Below are 21,075 nucleotides of genomic sequence, written 5' to 3' on the forward strand. Positions count from 1 at the left end.
CCCACTAGTACAGCTGAGCCAGGGTTGACATACCTCGTACAAGAAATGTAATTTACATACCAGGATATAAAGTGAACAGATTTACAATCCAGGTTTTAAGACTGAAAAAAAAGTGGGAGATAATCCATTTATAGTTTTGGCCGAGAATTCCTACCCCGTCACATGTATTTTCAGGTTTCATCGTTCTCACAGTAAGTCAGCCTGTTGTGTGACTGGACACTCCACAACCCATATGTTGCTTCTGACTCAAACTATTTGTGTAATCCACACAGAACTGGAGAATTCACCCAATCTTGGACAAGTCTGCTTAATGTTGACACAGCATCTTTGAGTGTTATTTCATTGCTTTGATTTTTCACTGCATTTTATTGCAACTAGTTTTTAATTTTTGACTTAATTGGAACTGCTTGGTTAGAGTTTGGCTTGAAAAATATAAGTAATAACAAAAAGAATGGACTCTAGGGCACTTTAGGCCTTAGGGATGAAAATTGTGGAGTGTTTCAACTACCAAATTCCTTGCTTATTGATCCAGAAAACAGAGGTATGGTGAGTGAAACAATCATTAATCAGGTTGAACTCCTTAGAGGATATTCTCTGTTCCACACACAGTTCTGAACTTGTTTTCAGGACATGTTTACTGTGTTTTAAATTGACAGGGATGAACTTTTAAAGCGGAACAGAACAAATCCCCGTAGAGATGCAAAAGTCAGAATCGTCAACAATTCCTCGAGTACCAAAGGTAAACAATGATTTCCTAATATGCAATACAGGTAGACCTGAGCTGATAACCATTCCTTTAGTGACTGTTCAAGATTACAACACCACTGAGGAAAGTGATTTGTGACCAGTTTTTATACGATCCTTGCAACATCCCCATGGTCACGTGATCAAAATTTGGACAACTTGGCAACTGGCATGTATTTATGACTGTTCTGGGATTATGCGATCACCATTTGTAACCTTCTCAGCCAGGTTTCCGACAAGCAAAGCCCACGAGGGAATCCATATTTGCTTAACTGCAGTGATACGCTTAACAGCTGTGACAGAAATATCATAAAATGAGGTGTGACTCATTTAACAACTGTCTTGCTTAACAATGGAAATTTGGGGCTCCGTTGTGGTCGTACGTTGAGGACTACCTGTACATGAAGTGTTGACCAGACAGCAAAGAGACTAGTCATGTTCATAGGAATTTCCTAAAGCTATAGTGGTCAGGCTGATTTAAACTGGATTAAAAATAGAGTGTCATCCAAAATGGTGGCTCCATCCTTAAGTTTGAAGTCTGAGTCTCCGTAGGCTCGGGTTAAGGAGTGTTGTGAAGACAAACTTTAGGAACTTGTGCGAATTCATATGGCTTTCAAAGTGACTAGGATATAGTCCCTCTCAGAAAGAATTAAGACTGAGTGCTAGATTTGGTCTAACACTTCAGCAAGATACTTCAGCAAGTATCTGGAGTTTGCATATAAATACACCCAACCCTCTGACATGCATAGACACACACACGCACACACACACATCCGCAGATCCACTTCAGGAGTCCTTTCTCCTTGCATCACCCCAAAGGAGAACCTAGAAAGTTCCTCAGTGCAACAAACTATGATGGCGCCCAGGTTCTCTGACACCTTTCTGCCTACCAATCTGGGCAGAAAAGTGAAAAGTCTGAATGTGGACTGAGAGTTGTCAAAGACGTGAATGCAAAGAGCCCAACAAGTTAATTTTTCAAAGACCACAAAGGCGGAGGAGGTGGAAGAAAATGAGGTAACTTGTCTCCCAATTGGGGGAGGGTTTGTGAGAGAAACCCTGATGGTTCTTCTAATGCGCTATAGTCCATTAGAAGGGAAGTGGAACTTGGCAAGGTGACTGACAGCTACATAAAGAAGAAGCTACAGAAAAAAGAGAAGAAAAGGAAAAAGGTTCAGAATACAAAGAAAGGGAAAATAACACAACAGAAAAATAAACAAGCTATTGTTTGTTTTCCAAAGTAAAGGTGTGAATGTAGACATGAAAAATGGGATGATATAGTCAAGTCTAGCTACTGGGATCTGCATACTTTTTTAAATAAAAAAATTGTATTGCACCTTTATTGTTTTTAGAAATAACAGAAGGTGACAATCATATAGCACACCTTCCTTCTCCTATTCCCAGAACCTCGTGAGATGAATTGGGTTGAGAGAATAACTGGCCTCCATGCCTAAGGTGGGACTAGAACTCACTATCTCCTGGTGACTGGCCCAAAATCAACCAGCTGCCTTCCATGCCCAAGGCAGGACTAGAATTCACTATCTCCAGTTCTCTAGCTGGGTGCCTTAACCACTCGACCAAATGGTCTACTAGTATTGAAACTTTCATCCCCCAAAGAAACTAAAGCCAGCAAACTGATAATTTTCTTTCAGGATATTTTATTTCTGTTCTGTATTTGATATGGTTTCCCACACAGGACAGGGGAAATAAATGGTTATTCCTACAATCAGGTGACAAACTGGGCTGCCACTATTTCGACAGCCCTTTCGTGCTGTCCAAAATGTCTTGGCTCTTGAGGCGAGGAAATTCATAGGGTCAAAACTAGACCTGAATATACATGCCCAGCACATGAAAACACATGAAACAGAATGTTTGAACCTTGCCAGAATGTTTTTACTTGAACAAAGGAGCACAAGATGATATGTGAAATCTGTAAACTATCAGAAAAACAGAGTGAAACAAAAATGGGTGTGTTTTCAAAGAAATATGGGAAAAATAAATGTAAAAATCCATCAATTATTTTGTTGTCAGGTTCCCTCCCCATTCCCAACCCATACAAATACTGAATAATAAATCAAAAATCAAAACATCCTTTGTTTAAAAAAGGCACATACACACAAAGCAGTATTAATTACTTGGCTGGGGTTTTTTCCCCTCTCTTTAAATGTATTTTCTCCTTCCCACTTTAGGTGTTCAGGCTCTTGGGAAGTGGACACTTAAGAACATATACAAAAAGCCCCAGCTTCTTCAAATGCAGAAAATTCCCAGCATTAGTGTATTTTGAAAAAAATGAAGACTTTTTTGACTTTGATAACAAAAGTCTAATGGACAGATACATAACATACATTAGCCATGGTAAATTGGTTACAAGTTCATTCTGGTAAAAACAGGATATTTAGAAAGTTAATAAACAAGGTAGACCTAAAAAGTTTTAAGGCTCTTGTGTAAACTTAAAAAGAACACCCCACAAAAATAGAAGTATACAAACAATATATTCCTACTGTTGTTCACAGTTTTATTTTTCAATAAGCTGGGAGAGAGAGAGGTAAAACATAAACCTTCATATAAATTTTAAAAATACACTGCCAGGCTCAAGCTAGACAGTTATAGACAGACTGTAAATATAGCTGCGATTTTGATTCCATTTTTTGAGGCAAAGTTCTAGTAAAAACAATACAACTCCAAAGAATGGTAAGTCACACATACAATTCACATGTTCAGAAACAACACAAGCTCACAAGTACACCAATGTTTGCAAAATGTAGTATTTACTAGCAGATCTCTAACCAGCTGGGAGAAAGGTCTTGGATCTAAGATTTTCAGCCCCACTGAAGCCATCTGGTCCATGTTGAAGCTTCAAATCCCAGAATTCCCTATTCAAGCCTGTCTACCTCAAAGAATTCTGGGGATTTGAAGATGATGTATCTGGATGGTACTTAAGTTGAGGAATCCTATTTTTGAATGTGTTGTGCCCACTTCATTCAAATAATCCTTGAAGCTGGGGAATTTCAGGGAGATGTTCCATCATCTCAACACTCATCTTTTTTCCCCTCCTTGAAGTTGTGCCTATGGGCACCATGTCTGATTTGTCTATTTGCTTATGAATTCATCAATCAGGATCAATTTTGATGCCATTTGATCAAGGATCCTACTAAAGTGGTAATGCCTAGTAGCCTACAATTAGTATTTCTTGTTCAGTTGTTCACTGTGAAGATCATATCCTAGGTAAACCCAATTTTGTATTATTTCAACTTCAATATTTTGAAGACACTTTTATCTCCTACCTACCTAATTACTCTTGGTTTATTTTCTGTCCTGGTAATTGTCCTTTTTGGGGACATCCATATCTGGAGATCACTGTTCCATAGTTTAGAATCCATGGGACTGAAATGTAAATAGCATTTCAGGGGCTTTTAGGAGGAGAGAAGAAATTAGACATAGGACTAAATAAGCAAAGCCTATGTGAGCGAAATGCTAAGGTAGTTTTAGATCAGGGATGGTGAATGATGGTCCTTTTATGACTAGTGGACTTCAACTTCCAGAATTCCTGAGCCAGCCATGCTATTTTAAAATTTGATTTCTATATTCTGGTACTTGAAATACTAATATGAGATTAACCCTTAAAATAGTTGGGTGAATGTCTGAATCTTTTTTTGTTTACACGTACACATATTAATACACCCCTCCCCTAATTCTGTCAGTATCCAACAACCTAATATTAAAATATGTAGCGTTGTGTTCAGTGGTGAAATCCAATTTTTTTTACTACCGGTTCTGTGGGCGTGGCTTGGTGGGTGTGGTGTGGCCTGGTGGGCGTAGTTTAGTGGGCGTGGCAGGGGAAGGATATTGCAAAATCTCCATTCCCTCCCCACTCCAGGGGAAGGATACTGCAAAATCCCCATTCTTTCCCCACTCCTGGGGGAAGGATATTGCAAAATCTTCATTCCCACCCCCGTCTGGGGCCAGCCAGAGGTGGTATTTGCCGGTTCTTCAAACTATTCAAAATTTCCGCTACCAGTTCTCCGAACTGCTCAAAATTTCTGCTACTGGTTCTCCAGAACCTGTCAGAAGCTGCTGGATTTCACCCCCGATTGTGTTTCAAGGGTTGTTTACTGAAACCTATCTGGAAACTGAATTAACAGGTCAACGCTAATTCCTTTAAGGGATTTCCCACTATAATGCAAAATACTTTAGGTTAAACCACGAAAGAATGAAGTTGCAATGGCTCTAGATGGGATTTCTCACTGAAGCAACTGAAATTCAGGCAATAACTGGAATTTACTGAATTTATTTCAAAATTAGAAAGTTTATGGTGTGGGGAAACTACCAGGGTAAGCATAGGTAATGGGGAATGAAGTAGATCAGATCTATTTGCTACTGTATGAATTTGGTTTGTTATTTTTTTTATTTCCCACTGAAATCTATGGGACTTTTCTGTGCCTCTGGTCTCAAAGGGGCTGAAAACTCATCAGCTCCTGAAGGTGGAATCAGTATGTTTACCGTATGTTCCAATTAGAAATGCTTGTTTAACCTGGCCAAGAGAAGCAGAGACTTATTCTGAACCATACTCATTATGCCTGTAAGCTCCCTCCAAAAACAGACAAACTTTTTCTTCTCAAGCTGTACTTACATGCAGAGTGAAAGCACATCCCAAAAGTGGTGAGGAGAGACATTATTCTGTGCACAGCCAAGGGTTACTGTGAAGAAAGGCATAGATAGATGCAGAAAGGAAAAGCAAGTGCAGGAGTCAACGAACTACACATAGCTCAGAGAGTGCCATAAAACAGGACAAGATTCTCGTTTCGTTGTTATTTAGTTCCCTAATCTGCAGAGTTAAAAATAAGAAAAACAGCCTCCCCATTTTCTATCATTTACTGCAGTGGTCCCCAACCTTTCTGGCTCTGCAGACTGACAGGTAGGGGAGAGGCGATGGTTTCATGCATGCGTCTGCCGCTTACACAATTTGAGCTTTGTGCGTTCACCTGCTCTTTGTGCGGCCTGGTTCCCAACGGGCCGTGGCCTGGTACCAAGTTGCGGACCAAGGTTTAGGAACCCCTGATTTACTGGGTCTGGAATGAGGGCTGCAGATCCAGTGTACATAGACATTTGCATCCTATTTACTTCCGCCAATTTTCCTGGAGGACATTTACACCCTACGGGCTGGTGCAATTACAAGATAAATGGGGAGAAAAGACTTTTAACTTTTCTAACAGATTTTATTTGCACTGTGTCTTGATGGGCCCTAGAAGGAGAAAAAAATATTGGAGGGAAATTAACTAAAATTCATGGGGTGAATATGGCAAGCAGAGCTGAATGGGAATTGTAGTGATTACACCCAGGTTACAACCTGGTGTCTTCTAGATATTTTGCACTTTGAAGTTCTTTGTCACAGTCTAAGGCTATCTGGAATAACTGGGACGCGGTAGATGAGACACTGAGCTTGTTGATCAAAAGGTCAACAGTTCAGCGGTTCAAATCCCTAGTGCCGCGTAACGGGGTGAGCTCCCATTACTTGTCCCAGCTTCTGCCAATCTAGCAGTTCAAAAGCACGTAAAAAATGCAAATAGAAAAATAGGGACCACCTTTGGTGGGAAGGTAACAGCATTCCGTGCGCCTTTGGTGTTTAGTCATGCTGGCCACATGATCACAGAGATGTCTTCGGATAGCGTTGGCTCTTCGGCTTTGAAACAGAGATGAGTACCGCCCCCTAAAGTCGGGAACGACTAGCACATATGTGCGAGGGGAACATTTACCTTTTATCTGAAATAAAAGGGAATTGAATCCTAAGTATCTAGGGCACTAGGAGCAGAAAATGGTAGGCTTTTTATGATGCCAAGTTTCTTTCTAATATGGCAACAGAGGGGGATTATTTTCTTCAGTAAACTCACTGAGTTCTTTTTTTCTCAGTTCTTTTTCACCATATTTGGCTACCACCCTGTCTAGTTCAATCAAAAACAAAACTCACTGGGCAAAGATTTGCAAATAAATGAATCCCTTAGATTCAGGGTTTTCCAACCTTGATACCTCGAAGACATATGGATTTCAACTCCCAGAATTCCCCAGCCAGCCATGTTGGGAATTGAAAGTCCACATTTCTTCAAAGTGCCTAGGTTGGAAAACCTGCTTCAGATGATTTGATAATGCTGAAGAAGGTTACTTTTTTATTAAGGGCCAATGAGACAGCAAACAAGGCTGGGTTGTGATTAGCTTTACAGGAGCCACACAAAAGCTGAGTGTGTCTGTGAATGCCCTATGAAAGCAGAGGAAGCCTAAATGCACGACTGTCCATCAGGAACTTTTCTTTTAGCTTTAACAGAGACATTAAAAGTATCACAGCAACTCTCCTACCAATGTTAGTCCAAATGATTTGCAACATCAATTGTGCAAAAAATGATGGACCCTGAAAGCTGACAAAGTTTTTTTTTTAAAAACAAACAAACCCAGATTTGTTCACTGAACAAACTGTATTACTAGCATGGGGAAATCTCTGACCAGGGCCTTCCATAATACAGGTAGTCCTCGATTTAACAAGAGTTCATTTAGTGACCAACGGCACTGAAAAGAAGTGACTTATGCACCGTTTTCCCACACTAAACGACCGTTGCAAGCATCTCCATTATCACGTGATCAAAATTCGGACCCTTGGCATATGGAGGGCCACACAATATGGACTTTGTAACACTTGCAATATGGTTTTCGTAGTACTGTTACACTGGCCAACTAACATGGGCTTTCTTGTGTTTTAAATTTGCCATTTTTCAAAATGGACAGCTAATGATTTGCCGTAAGCTTTAAAATACCAGAAAACCCAAGTCAGCTGCCCAGTGTAACAGTACTACAAAAACCATATTGCAAGTATTACCAAGTCCATATTGTGTGGCCCTCAATACTTATGACAGTTGCAGTGTCCCGGGGTCATGTGATTGCCTTTTGACCAGCAAAGAACATGGGGAAGCCAGATTCACTTAACGACCATGTTACTAACTTAATTGCAGGGATTCGCTTAACAACTGTGACAGGAGAGTAAAATGGGGCAAAAGTCACTTAACAAATGTTTCGCTTAGTTAGCAACAGAAATTTTGGGCTAAACTGTGGCCGTAAGTCGAGGACTTGTCTATGAAAAGTGAAAAGGGCCAAACTTTTACAACTGTGTTAGTACACAAGCAATGATTCCTGGCTAACTGAATATCATGGAATTGCTCAGGAGTCTTTTGTAATCAGAAAGAAACAATGTAAGATAGTTGGGATCGCAAGGAACATCATGAGGTAAAACTGAACAGTATATAGAACCCACTGAAGAGAAAAAGGCGGGAAAAAAGGGAAACGCCCCCTTTATGCTTACAGCAACCAATCACAGCGTCGATCGCCGCATGCATGAGTCAGCACTCTCTAACTAATCAACTTACAGGCAGTCCTCGACTTACAACCGTTCGTTTAGTGACCGTCCCAAGTTACAACGGCACTGAAAAATGTGACTTACGACCGTTTTTCCCACACTTCCGACCTTTCCAGCATCCCCACGGTCACGTGATCAAAATTCAAACGTTTGGCAACTCATTTCATAGTTACGACCGTTGCTTGTGTCCCAAGGTCCTGTGATCCCCTTTTGCGACCTTCTGACAAGCAAAGTCAATGGCGGGGGTGGGTTGGGGTGGGGAGGAGGCCAAATTCCCTTCACAACCATGTCATTCATTGAACAACTGCAGCGATGCACTTAACAAATGTGGCAAGAGAAGTCGTAAAAACGGGGCAAAACTCACTTCACCCATGTCTCACTTAACGACAGAAATGTTGGCCTCAATTGCGGTCGTAAGTCGAGGACGACCTGTACAACTTATTGGTGTTCTGGCCTATTGTACACTTTGCTGTTCCAGCTACTACCTTCAATATCCTGACACTTAACACAGTTGATATTTAGCAGTCATTTCCTTACTTAATGACAGTTAAGTAAGTGGGGGGGGGCAGGTCTGCTTGTTTATGGACTAACCTAATTGTTTTTCCCAATTTCATTTGGAGGAAGGGTCAGGGCCCTTCTGCAGGTGGGGATCTCCCCACTAAATGAGGACCCCATTGTCATCACCCTCCTGCTAATTTTTGACTCATTGAACACGAACAAAAAGGATGTCATGGAAGACTGGGTAGCCCGTTAAGTTTCCCACACATCTTGTGAAAAGTACCATCTTTAGCAAACGGTTGTCTACATCTCCCCCAACCAATGTGTGCATGTGCACTGGGGTGTCACACAAGTTCCACAAAACTAAGCAGGAGAAGAACAAATTCAGCAGGCACGGAAGCCAATGAAAAATAGGACAACAGACAGACACGGTTGGCAGAAGCACACCATAACAAAAGCACTCAAACTCCGGAGAATTGCACAAAAGGCGTCGAACAAGGGCATGGTTAGGAAACTGGCTCCAATTTTTAAGTCTGGGAAAAGTTAAGGTCTACCAGCAGAGAGAGAGAGACAGATACAGATTAACAGAGTTGGAAGGGACCTTGTAGGTCATCTAGTCCAACCCTCTCCCCCCCCGCCCAAGCAGGAGCCCTTACACCATTTCTGACAGATGGCCGTCCAGTCTCTTCTTGAAAGCCTCCAGTGATGAAGCTCCCACAACTTCCGAAGGCAACTTCTGTTCCATGGGTTGATTGTTCTCACTGTCAGAAAATGTCTCCTTATTTCCAGGTTGAGTCTTTCCTTGATCAGTTTCCATCCATTATTCCTTGTCTGACCTTTGGGTGTCTTGGAAAATAGCTTGACCCCCCTCCTCTCTGTGGCATCCCCCAAAATATTGGAAGACTGCTATCATGTCTCCTCTGGTCCTTCTCTTCACTAGACTAGCCATGCCCAGTTCCTGCAACTGTTCATCGTAAAAGCTTTTTAGTCACTTCACTCTCTTGCCTGGTGTTCCTCAATCTCGGACACTTTAAGCTGTATGGACTTCAACTTCCAGAATCCCCCAGCTAGCCAGCTTGGCTGAGGAATTCTGGGAGTCGGAATCCATACAGTTTAAAGTTACCAATTTTGAGGAACACACTATACCTTCTATCTGTTTTATCTTTTGTGATAGCTCAACTCCATGCTTAGCCTGTTACCTCTTCCTCCCTTCCCCCAAAAAACCCTGTTTAGTTGAAGAAAGATCGAGCTTCATCACGGGTTAGTTTTTGCATCAGTTAAGAGCAAGAAAACCTTGAAATCCATCTCAACTGTTGGAAAGGAGAAGCAATGGAATGCGGAAAGTGAGCAAAGACTCAGCGGATTGGTATATATTCCAAAAGCGGTTTAAGAAGGCAAGAAACAGAAGATGCCGAGACAAAGTTGATAGGACATCAGCTGAAAACACAAAGGAATTCAGAAGCCAAGGAGCTGAATAGAGGTCACAATATATCAGAAAGGAAAAGAATCTATCCAGCAGAAATAATTCAACACTTCATCTTTGCAGAACTTCATAAAAACAGAGGATATATTTTATTTGTACATTCAACTTTGCTGGCACTCGCCATTTAACAATGATGAAAGTAAAAAAATCATACTGGCAAAATAACTTCCTTTTTTCCCTATCCGAAGTCTACACTGAACATTTTCACAGGTTTTCAACTGGCTCAGTACTCACGGCTCTTTTTTTTTTTCTCAAGACCCTTGGAAAAGTGCAGTTTTAACCAGTATGCCAAGATGTCCATCTGCCAAACCAAGATTTCCATCATTGTCTGAAGTTACAGGAAACCAGAAAAGTTAGACCACAATTCCAGGAATTCATATCCAGCATCAATTTCACCAATGTTATCTGTGGATTGTGACAGGTGTCATCTCAGAAAAGATTCCCAAACTACTAACTTTTGAGTATTACTAAACTTACAAACCTTCTTTCCACTTGCCCCCTTTTCTTAGTAGTGGCGTAAGGATTCCGCAAACCCCTAGTAATATTGCATCATTTAAATGTCACAGAACATTATTTTGAAAATGATCTTTCTTATGCTTGTATGTCTGCTTATTTTTCAGAAAGTCTGAATGACTCCTTTAAAGACTATTATGTCCAATCAACAGTGAAGTATTGTCATTTGCTTGGATGGAAGGGCAATTTATTTTGTGGCTCAAAACAATTGAAATGGACAAGATTCTCACATACAGTAGACACTGCGTCACAAAGATGAAATCCAGATTTTAGGATTTATGCAAGAGTAGGCAAGCTGATCCTTTTGAGACCTTAAAAAAAATTCAGCAAACGAGTTCTGTTTTATAATGTGCTGTTCTACCATTTTATTGGATGGAGTTAAAAAGAAAAAAGCAAGTATTAAAAGTGCATTTTCTACCAATATTATCCACAAGGAAGTCATCATCTATTTTGTTCATTGGGTTATTTATCATTTCAGCAGGTTGTTGTACCAAAAAGTTTGATATCTCCTTTAATTAGAGGGTAGCTGTTGGAAAAGGCTTCTGCATACTTACTAGAATTGGCAAGAATTTTTTTTTTAAAAAAAATTTGTATGAAATACTTCCTTTGACATTCAGGTACATAGTGCTATTGAATTAAAGTCAGGTGACTAGGCATAGCACTAATATCCATTATTCCATTAAGTTTGATCCCAACTCTAATGGATTATGTTTCTCTTTTTCCGAATAGGCAGTTAAGTAATTCCTTCATACACCCTTTGATTTTGGAAAATCTAGAATTCCAGAGTCTTTTGCAAGGAGTTACTTGATGCCCTATTCTTCCTTTAGGTCAGTGTTTTCCAACCTGAGCCATTTTAAAACATGTGGACTTCAACTCCCAAGAATACCTCAGCCAGCATTCTGGGAGTTGTCCACCCATCTTAAAATGACTCAGGTTGGAAATACTGCCTTAGATGAAGAAACCAAAATGGAATCAATCATCAATCAAAAAAAAAAAAAAACCATTGCAACTCTGCATTGGATATAGGTTGCATTTGTTAAGTTTTACGACCTCCCTTTAGCTGATTGGTTAAAGAAAAAAAAAATCAAGAAGCAGGAAGCCCATGTAATAACACCCAGGGAAATTCAAAAGTATTATGCCAGTGGAAAGCCATGCAAAACAGAAAACAACATGCAATAAGTTCCTAGTTTTTTCTATCATCTTATAATTCTTCCTTGGAAGAAGCACTGGATTGAATAGGACTTTATGAAAGCAGAACACAACAGCATAGCTTTCGTGTAAGGTTGAAAAGTCCTTATTGTTCCTCACTTATAATCATCAGGTGATTTATAAGATGGGGTTAAGAAGTACAAACAAGTTCCTTCACAGGGTTTTGTTTTTGTTTTTTTTTTGGTACACAAAATATGTCTTGTTTCCTGCTGAGAATTCCAGTACAAAGCCTAAACAAAGTCAGAGACAATGTTCTGGACTTCCGTGATTGCACTGACTCATGGATGGAGAGCCACTATTCAAAGATCTGAGCCTGGGACCTTAAAGTTGGGTCTCAAGGAGATTCATGGCAACCAAAATGAATGCACCAGTGACGCTCCAAGAATCGGTCTGCTTAAGTTTCTCGGCCACACCGCTGTAGGAGATAAGGATGATGTTCTTACTAGGCATTTGCACTCTGACTTTGGAATTCCTCAATGACAGAATGCGACTTGGAATTTAGCCTGATCATATTTTTCTCCAGAGAGGCAAAAAAACATGTATTTGTAATTGAAGTTATCTTGGAGAGTTCTAGAGAAAATCAGCAATCCTTCCATGCTAGATCTCTGCAATATCTTAAGAGGCTTTTGGAAGGACATAATTCATACAGTTACTCAAAGACTGCAATGATTTTCATTGCTGCTAGCTTTAGAAAAACGGACAAAAAGGTACAAAAAGGCAAGGCAAATAGAACTATGATGATGGGTTTCTAAAAAATATGATCCTTATTGAGAAAAATGTGTGACAAATTGAAGCCACAGAAGGATATTACATGTCTAAAGTCCTAAAGAGAATACCTTCTTGAAGAAAATCAAGGCACAATCAAATTTGTAAAATACGAGTGGTTTTAATGGGAATTAAAAATTAAGGCTCATGCGATCCTTCATATGTGAACTCAGAAGACGATCCCATCGACTTCAATGGGACTGCCAGATAAAGGTGTTGCTTTCTGTTAAAATATTAGGATAGTCAAGGACTTGGTTTTAGTCCTCCCTGCTCCTCTATAGGATGTTGCAAGACAGAAAGGAGCCAAGTCTGCCATTAAAGATATTCATCAGCCACCATGTTTCATTCAAGAGGATCTCTGTTGACCCAGAGATCAACAGGCAAGTCTCCCATGGATGTACAGCTAGTCTTTGACTTACAACCAGATTCCAGATTCACTTTAACAACTGGGTTACTAATTTATCAACTGCAGTAATTCACTTAACCACTGTGGCATCAAAGGTTATAAAAAGGGGGCAAAACTCACTTAACAACTATCTCGCTTAGCAACAGAAATGTTTGAGATACATTGTGGTCGTAAGTCGAGGACTACCTGTTGTTCTCCAAACAACATCAATATGGTGATCACAACCGTTGATTGAAGCCCTGTCATCTCTTTTTGAGAATTGTGATGGATGTAAAAAAAAAAAAAAAAAAAAGGACAGGGATTGTACGGTTATGGCTATTCTCTTGATTTTTTGACTCCCTCTCTGCTGACACCCCTGAACCCAAGGGACTAAATTCATGAACTTTTGATCACCATTGCTGGTCTTTGGAGGAGGAGGAGGAAGAAGAGGGAGGAGGAGGAAGAAGAGGGAGGAGGAGAAGAAGAGGAGGAAAGGAAGGAAAAAAGGGGAGGAGAAGGAGGAAGAGGAAGGAGGAGGAGGAAGAAGAGGGAGGAGGAGGAAGAAGAGGGAGGAGGAGAAGAAGGTGAGGAGGAGGAGGAAAGGAAGGAAGAGGGAGGAGGAGGAAGAAGAGGGAGAAGGAAAAGAAGAGGAGGAAAGGAAGGAAGGGGAGGAGAAGGAGGAAGAGGAAGAAGAGGGAGGAGGAGAAGAAGGTGAGGAGGAGGAGGAAAGGAAGGAAGAGGGAGAAGGAGGAAGAAGAGGGAGGAGGAGAAGAAGGCGAGGAGGAGGAGGAAAGGAAGGAAGAGGGAGGAGGAGGAAGAAGAGGGAGAAGGAAAAGAAGAGGAGGAAAGGAAGGAAGGGGAGGAGAAGGAGGAAGAGGAAGAAGAGGGAGGAGGAGAAGAAGGTGAGGAGGAGGAAAGGAAGAGGGAGGAGGAGGAGGAAGAAGAGAGGAGGAGGAGGAGAAGGAGGAAAGGAAGGAAGGGGAGGAAGAAGAAAACAGAAGGAAGGAAGAAGGAGGAGGAGAGGGAGGAGGAGGAGGAAGAAGCCTCTCGCTTCACCCACCCGCCCCCTTAATACTAAGACACTAATCAGAAGGATTTGTGTTTAAAAGAAATAGAAATATAAGATGGCTGAAACACATTACTGCAAAAGCAGGGGAATGCAGGAACATCCTTTGACTTGGCAGCCTTTATGTGAAGCTTGAACTGCAAATTAAAAAACAAACACGAAAATAGAAATGTTAGAAATCATAGCAACTCAAAAGGAGGGGAAAATAAAGGGAGGGGGAACAACGGGCAGAAAAGAAAAGAGTCGACATTTGTTTCTTGCATCATGGCGGAGACCCATGCAAAGGAATTATTACGGAACGTAAAATAAAAGGAAGCAAAACCACAAATCGCTCCTTCCTCGTCTTGACTGCAGGAAAGATCTTGTGCAAAGGATACAACACCGCAAACCGAATTTGCCAGCTGTTTACAGATGAGCACTTTCTCTGAGGAAAGAGAAAGTCCAAAAGCAGAGTTGTTTTGATTGACTGATGATGACACTTGCATAGTTAAAACGCAGAGAAAACAAGACGCTTCAAAACCGAACAACAGCCAAATGGATCTGCAGTCTGACTTAACCGCTCGATTTTTCCCATTGCATTAAACCATCAGGAGGTTGGCTTTGTTTTAAACTGACTGCACAAAGGACATTGGTGCCGCTTGAAAATCAAAATATGGCTGATTGAGTTATCCTGACCCAGCCAACTGAGACTATTTGAATGATTTGTACTTAAAAGTGCAGTATGATGTCCAAAGTAGGTCAGTTTAAGGCAGCTTTTCTACGTCCCTCTAAAAACTCTCAGACAGAAGTTTTTCCCCAACTGTGCTCCAGGGAGCAATTTAACTTGAGCTCCCTTACCACGCAAAACCTATTTTTGCAGTTGCTGTTCTGGTATGACCATAAATTGAATGCAGTTATTCACCTAGATTTATTGAACGTAACTTTGGACATATCAACACACCTAGATGGGGATTCCCTATTTTGCAAGAATGCAAAAGCTATGACAGATTATGTAAATCCATGCAGAATTTAGAAAGTATTAATCAGTTAACAGGCAAAATAGGTATTTCTGTGCAATACATTGAATTTTGGATTAAAAGCACTTGAGCAAAGTAGATTAAATAACACTGGAGGACTCAGCCACTGGATTGTGGTGGAAATAATTTTTAGCTATACTCTGAATTGGGCACGGTACATAATTCCCCGACTTAAACAAGCTGCTGTATTTTAAATCACAGCTAAACAATATATATTGCAATCCCTTTTACAGTAACTAGAAAATACAGCTTTTCCAGGGTTGTAACAGAAATATATCTTGTTTCTATGCTCTATAGAGGAGGCAAAAAACTCCTTGCATAGGCAATACTAATCTAAGAAGAAAATCCCTCTTCCTGATATTTTTTTATGCCTGGATGTAGTCTCTAATAAAACCAGTGATCTGTTCCTATTAAATCAGTGATTCATTGATGGGACAGAAATGTATATTTGAAATAATGACATCTAATCTATGATGCAAGAAGAAAAAAAAAGTAAAGCACTGAGAAAGTGGCTTATTTCTGAATGTATGTGTCTCTGCCTTAAATGCTGCTTTTTCATGAAATAAAAATAAGTCATTCCTATTGAGTAGTTGGAAGTATTAAAAATATTTTCCCGCTATTGGACCAGCTTGGAACTTTGTTGGTTTATAGTTCAAAATCTAAGGGAGAAAATGATTTCAGGTGAAATAATTCCCTGGTTTATGAGTTGCTAAACAGAATTTTAAATCTGATTTATGATCCAGATTGGGAACTAACCTAAAATATCTGTTCTGATTTAACCCTCAAAGAACCTCAGAACTTCACAAGCAGGTATCTTTATTCTTTCCTAGATTTCACGTCAGTGGTGGGTTGCCCCCGGTTCGGACCGGTTCACAAGAACCGGTAGTAAAACCGGCAGGAGGTTCCGCCCACCGACCCAGATGTCATCAGGAAGTTTCTGTGTATGCATGCAGTCCCGTTGTGAACCGGTAGTAAAGGTAAGTAGAACCCACCCCTGTGTCACGTGACAGTTGAATTCAATCCAAATCAATGACGTTAAAAAGCCAAATTTGCAAGGTTTCCTTTCTAAAACCTGTAACCGCTGAAAACAGTTTGCCTGCCAACAGCATTTTATGAGTCATATTTATTGAAATTTCAGAGATATATTTGCAAATAAGATCTCTCTCTCCATATTCTAGATCTGACTCTACACTGTTTCTCATGGTATGTTTTCTACCATGGACAAAGAGTCTTACTATAGATGCAAAGCAGTGGTGAAATGTAAAATTTGTTACTACCGGTTCTGTGGGTGTGGCTTGGGGGTGTGTGTAATGTAACTGGGTGGGCATGGCCATTTTAACTTTTAAAAAGAGGTTGTAGAGGTTGTAGAAAAAATGCTTTTAAAAGGCTCTGGCGATCCCAGCTGAGTCGCGCAATCATTAGTGGCTTTTTTTTTTTTTTACTTTTAAAAGCATTTTTTCGGCCGAAGAAAAAATGCTTTTAAAAGTTAAAAAAAAAAAAAAGCCTCTGATGATCATGAGGCACACCTGGGCATGGGGGGTGGGCAGGGATTTTTGCTACCGGTTCTCCAAACCACCTGCCTCCATCGCTACTGGATCAAGTGATCCGGTCCGAACCGGGAGCATTTCACCCCTGATGCAAAGATTTCTAACATGAGAACACAATTTAAAACCAGAATATTATCCATCAATGTCAATAGTAAGAAGTCTTTCTCTAACATACTTTAACGTGGAACCTGAACTTAGGAAGTCCTAAGGATAGTCTTACACTAAGCATGATCTTCACAAAAATAATAAAAGACTACTCCAGTTTGGAAAACTCTTATGCAAGCCCAATTTAATTCCTGTGCTCTACACTGCTTTGCTTTGGTTAATAGTGTATGGACAATCTCACCTGCCTGATTGGCACTGTAACCTATTGGATTTAGATGTGAAGTTAGTCTTAGCGAATGGATTTAAATCGCAGTGCAGCCATGCCATCGTAATTTTGTCACCAAGAAAGCTTCAAGCTTCAATTCTTATCTAAGGAAATTGGAGCAATTCCTTAAAAGGAAACACAAAAACTTTCAGGAGTAGAACTCCAGACTACAGTAGTGGCCAAAATTGTGGAAACCTTTTGGGGAAAGTGTATTTTCTAAAACTAGCTAATAACACCACTTTTTTGGGGGGAGTAGTACCATAAAATTATATATCAATGGAAAGATAATTTAATCAAGAATGTAATGCAATAACATTTATGAAGGATTTGCTATTAGAATAGCAGTTACAGTATAAAGAAGAAAAGGGAAAAGGGAAACACATAGAAAAAAAGAAAAAAAAAAGAAAAAAGAAAAAAGGAGATATACAAAAATTATCACGTCAATTAATACTTAGTTGGGTAACCGTTAGCATGAATTATGGCCTTACAATGTCTTCCCATGGAGTGAACCAAGTCTTTTAGTTCTGCAGCTGTTATAATGTGAAACCAAGATTGAAGGATTGCTTCTATTAACTGGGTTTTATCGCTGGGTCGCTTCTGACTCAGAAGTTTCTTTAGTCAGCTCCATAGATTTTCAATTGGGTTCAGGTCTGGGCTATTCCCAGGCCATTCCAGCAGTGGAATAGGATTATCTTGAAATTCCAAAAAAAAAGTGGTGTTATCAGTCATCAAACCTCAAAAACACACTTTTCCCAAAAGGTTTCCATAATTTTGGCCACTACTGTCGGCTGCCACAAGCAAATCTTTCCTCAGTTTCCTACTTAAAGCATCCTACAGCAAATGTTAGATTGAAAGCCTCTGATATAGACCAGTTCTTTTTTGAAAAGGCAGCTTGCCAGAAAGAAATTTTTTATAGGAATTAGCAAGCAATTCAACTGAGACGATTAAAAAAAAATTTTTTTTTGTTAGCACCTTGCATTTGGCATTTTAGACTCTTATGCTGAAGCAGAACTGTTTCTTGACACCAAAAGCATTGATCCTTGCATTAGGGATACACCATAAAGATCCTGTGTTGCACAAAAAGCGAAGGTTTCCCTGTCTAGTTATGTGTGACTCTCTAGGGCCGCGATTGCGAACCTATGGCACGCATGCCAAAGGTGGCACGCAGGGCCATCTCTGATGGCACACGAGCCGTCATCCCAGTTCAGCTCTGCTGTGCATGCGTTCACACCTCCTGCTGGCCAGCTGGTCTTCGGGTCTCTGCCACGCATGCGTGGGGGGTGGGGCGTGTGCAGGGACGCATGCCCATGCACGGGGTGGTGGTGGTATGTGCAGGGGGTGCATATGCATTGCATTTGAGGTGTGCGTGCTCATCTCTGTTTCTTGGTCAAGGGAACCAGCATTGTCCAATGACATTGTCCATGGTCATATGGCCAGCATGGTTATACATCAAAGGTGCCTACTATTACCTTCCCACCAAATTGGTATCTATATCGCATTTGTATGCTTTTGAATTGCTAGGTTGGCAGGAGCTGGAGCAGGGCACTCCTTTTGCGCAGCACTCAAACTTGGGCTCTTTAACCACTGAGCCATCGCACCCCCTTTTGTGTTGCACAAGTGTGTTATGAATAGCTAAAATCCAATAGTGGTCCTATTCTAGCCATGGATTGTGGAAATCTGAGTTAAGCGTAGCTACCTGCCATTCTGCGCTGGACCTAACAATGATGCCCGTTTAGATGCCCATGTAAAGAAGAGGTTTTAAACTGCTGCTTAGCAGGATGCTTATATCAGCACAGAAACAAATGTAAGTGTATTGAAAATGGCCCACACAAATCAAGTTGTACGTGTGAACTGCTCCCTCCATTTATAAACTGCAATGCGAGATTATAACCACAGGGGGGAACTCCATGAATACAAAAGAAATTGTACTTGCAATTAGGGTTTTATGGACTTGCAAGAAGTCTAAAAGACTTCCATTTTGTTTTTAAAAACTATACCTCTTATTGTTGCAGGAAAAAAAAATCTTACAATGAGGTATAATAATACAATTATTTGCTCTGGTGACCTCCACTTTCTAGCTGCAGTACAGGACTGTGTCCCTGGGTAGGACTGCAGCTCAAGTGGAAGTGTCAGAATTATTTTCAAAAGTTCCTGGTCTTTCCCAACCTAGGTTTCAGAACACTTTTCTTTGTAGAAGAACCAAATTGTTTGAAAAACTAGATTCCACAAGAAGAGGAGTCATGTTACGAACACACAATTAATTAATATAAATGTTCTCTTGAGGTACTTTTAAGAAGTGTTTGCATTCTCCAAAGAGAAACCTCTTCATAATCTATGACAAAGTGTTCAGTTCAAGAGTTTCAAGCTCAAAACGTTATTCGTTTTATTTGCAAACTGGACTGAGCCCTGATAGAATCCTTCACAACTGCATCAAACAATGATGTGTTTTCAGTGCACAGTCAAACAAGGACATGGTAATGCAGATCTAGACTAGGATCAAAGCAAATTATTTCTTCTTTTGAAAGAAAGAGATGGTGCTATTTGAAAAGACGCTATTGTGGAGTATCACGTGTGGAAATGAACTTCCAACTTGCAGGATCACCAAGACTGTGTCAGCTAGCGAGATGTGGGAAATTACAAGAGAACAAAGGGTTTGCTTTGATATCTGTAGTAACAATCTTGTATAGAAAACAAGTTATGGAACACTCAGCTTGATCTGAGTTATAAAGGAACCACAGAAATATTTCACTGGCTGTTTTCAGCTCTGGAAGATGAGATGTGACTGTAGGGAGGTGGCTTTGAGCTTACAGAATATTTGTCCCTTATAAACTTCAGCCTGGCTTGTCCTTAGATGAGAGACTGTCAATAGAATTTCAGGGAAGTTGGTTAGAATGAGAAGTCAAAATAATGTGTTACAAGAAGGTAATTTCATAATATTACCAAGAATTCAAGTACGAAGCCACAAGGAGACAAACTTCATGCTCAAGTCTTAGTGAAGAGCTACAATGACTCTCCAAATCCTAGAAAACAATATCCAGGTGGTGCAAATCCTCCAATTTTAAAAACCGGAACGCTGCTGGAATGCTAACATTCTTTCAAGACTTCAGTTTTAATCTATCGAGTGATTCTCCTTCATCAGTCTCAGTGAACAGAATGGATGTTAGAGCTTTCTCAGGCCCTTCCATTTGTTTCAGTGGGTTCTGCAAAAAGAGTTTCTGGATGGACTGTCCACACACTGTTTGCAATAGAGGGGGGAAAAAAAGAGAGATGGCATTGAGAACAAGACTAAAAAGGTCCATGTTGAAATGAGCTACTGCCGTTTCCTTGACATCATTCTCCAGATGTGCGGGAAATGAAAGATATTGTCACCCACCATAGATGTTGCTCAAAATGGCAGGGAAGTCGCAAGCATAACACATTTGAGTGTAGGCTGAAATCATGCAATATGGTGGCAATGATTTTCAGGCGGAAACAATCTCCTGCGTTAAATTCTTTATTTGCAAATAGGACTGAACCTGGGATTTCCCCATAAATACATCAACCAAAAACATAATCGATGTGAATCAGAGATAATGTTTATATCGATTATTCTGACCTCAACTGGAAGTTTTCCAGCCCTTGTTCGGTCCATAACCAGCGGTGTGGCAATTCAAAAGGGTTTTTTTTTTTTTTTTTGCACACCACAGTCTGTGTACATACACACACGCATGCACAGCTTCTTCCTTGCGAAACAGTGCCATCAAAGAATCCTTCATTTGAACACAATCATAATCTACAAAGATAGAACTTCACACCCATTTTTGCACACTGCTCGAGTGTGCATACGTTTGCACACGGCCATTGGCATGCAGCGTTATCAAAAATAGAATCCTTCATTTAAAAAATGATTAACGTTCACGTCTACACGTTCATCGCTGCTCCTTAGGAAAACAGAGCTGAATCACAGATGCTATCAATACAAATTTCGTTTTGCTCCTTGTACAATTTTGCAATTTTGAAGGCTCCTTAGCAGCAGAGAGCAGTCTGCCACAGCAAAAACAAAGCATCATGTCTTGTTAAATACCATGCACTTTTTGGGAGAATAAG

The 21,075-nt window shown here is 40.4% G+C and overlaps 1 protein-coding gene across 2 annotated transcripts in view; it reads right to left on the reverse strand.

Moving 5' to 3' along the window:
- Window positions 1-666: 666 nt before the first annotated feature.
- SEPTIN11 (septin 11) overlaps window positions 667-21,075 on the reverse strand; it is a 129,913-nt gene continuing 109,504 nt past the window's right edge. Inside the window, exon 10 of one of the 2 annotated variants that reach the window (XM_070948712.1) lies at window positions 667-1,883. In XM_070948712.1, the coding sequence (XP_070804813.1) occupies window positions 1,868-1,883 (16 nt within the window). In that variant the 3' untranslated portion in view covers window positions 667-1,867. Of the gene's footprint in view, window positions 1,884-5,120; window positions 5,439-21,075 lie in introns of those variants that run through there. The other variant, XM_070948711.1, reaches the window with a different exon arrangement.

This window comes from Pituophis catenifer, unplaced genomic scaffold (assembly GCF_029215685.1).
Source record: "Pituophis catenifer annectens isolate HBS135680 unplaced genomic scaffold, rPitCat1.0.hap2 SCAF_8, whole genome shotgun sequence".
Classification (NCBI taxonomy): domain Eukaryota; kingdom Metazoa; phylum Chordata; class Lepidosauria; order Squamata; family Colubridae; genus Pituophis; species Pituophis catenifer.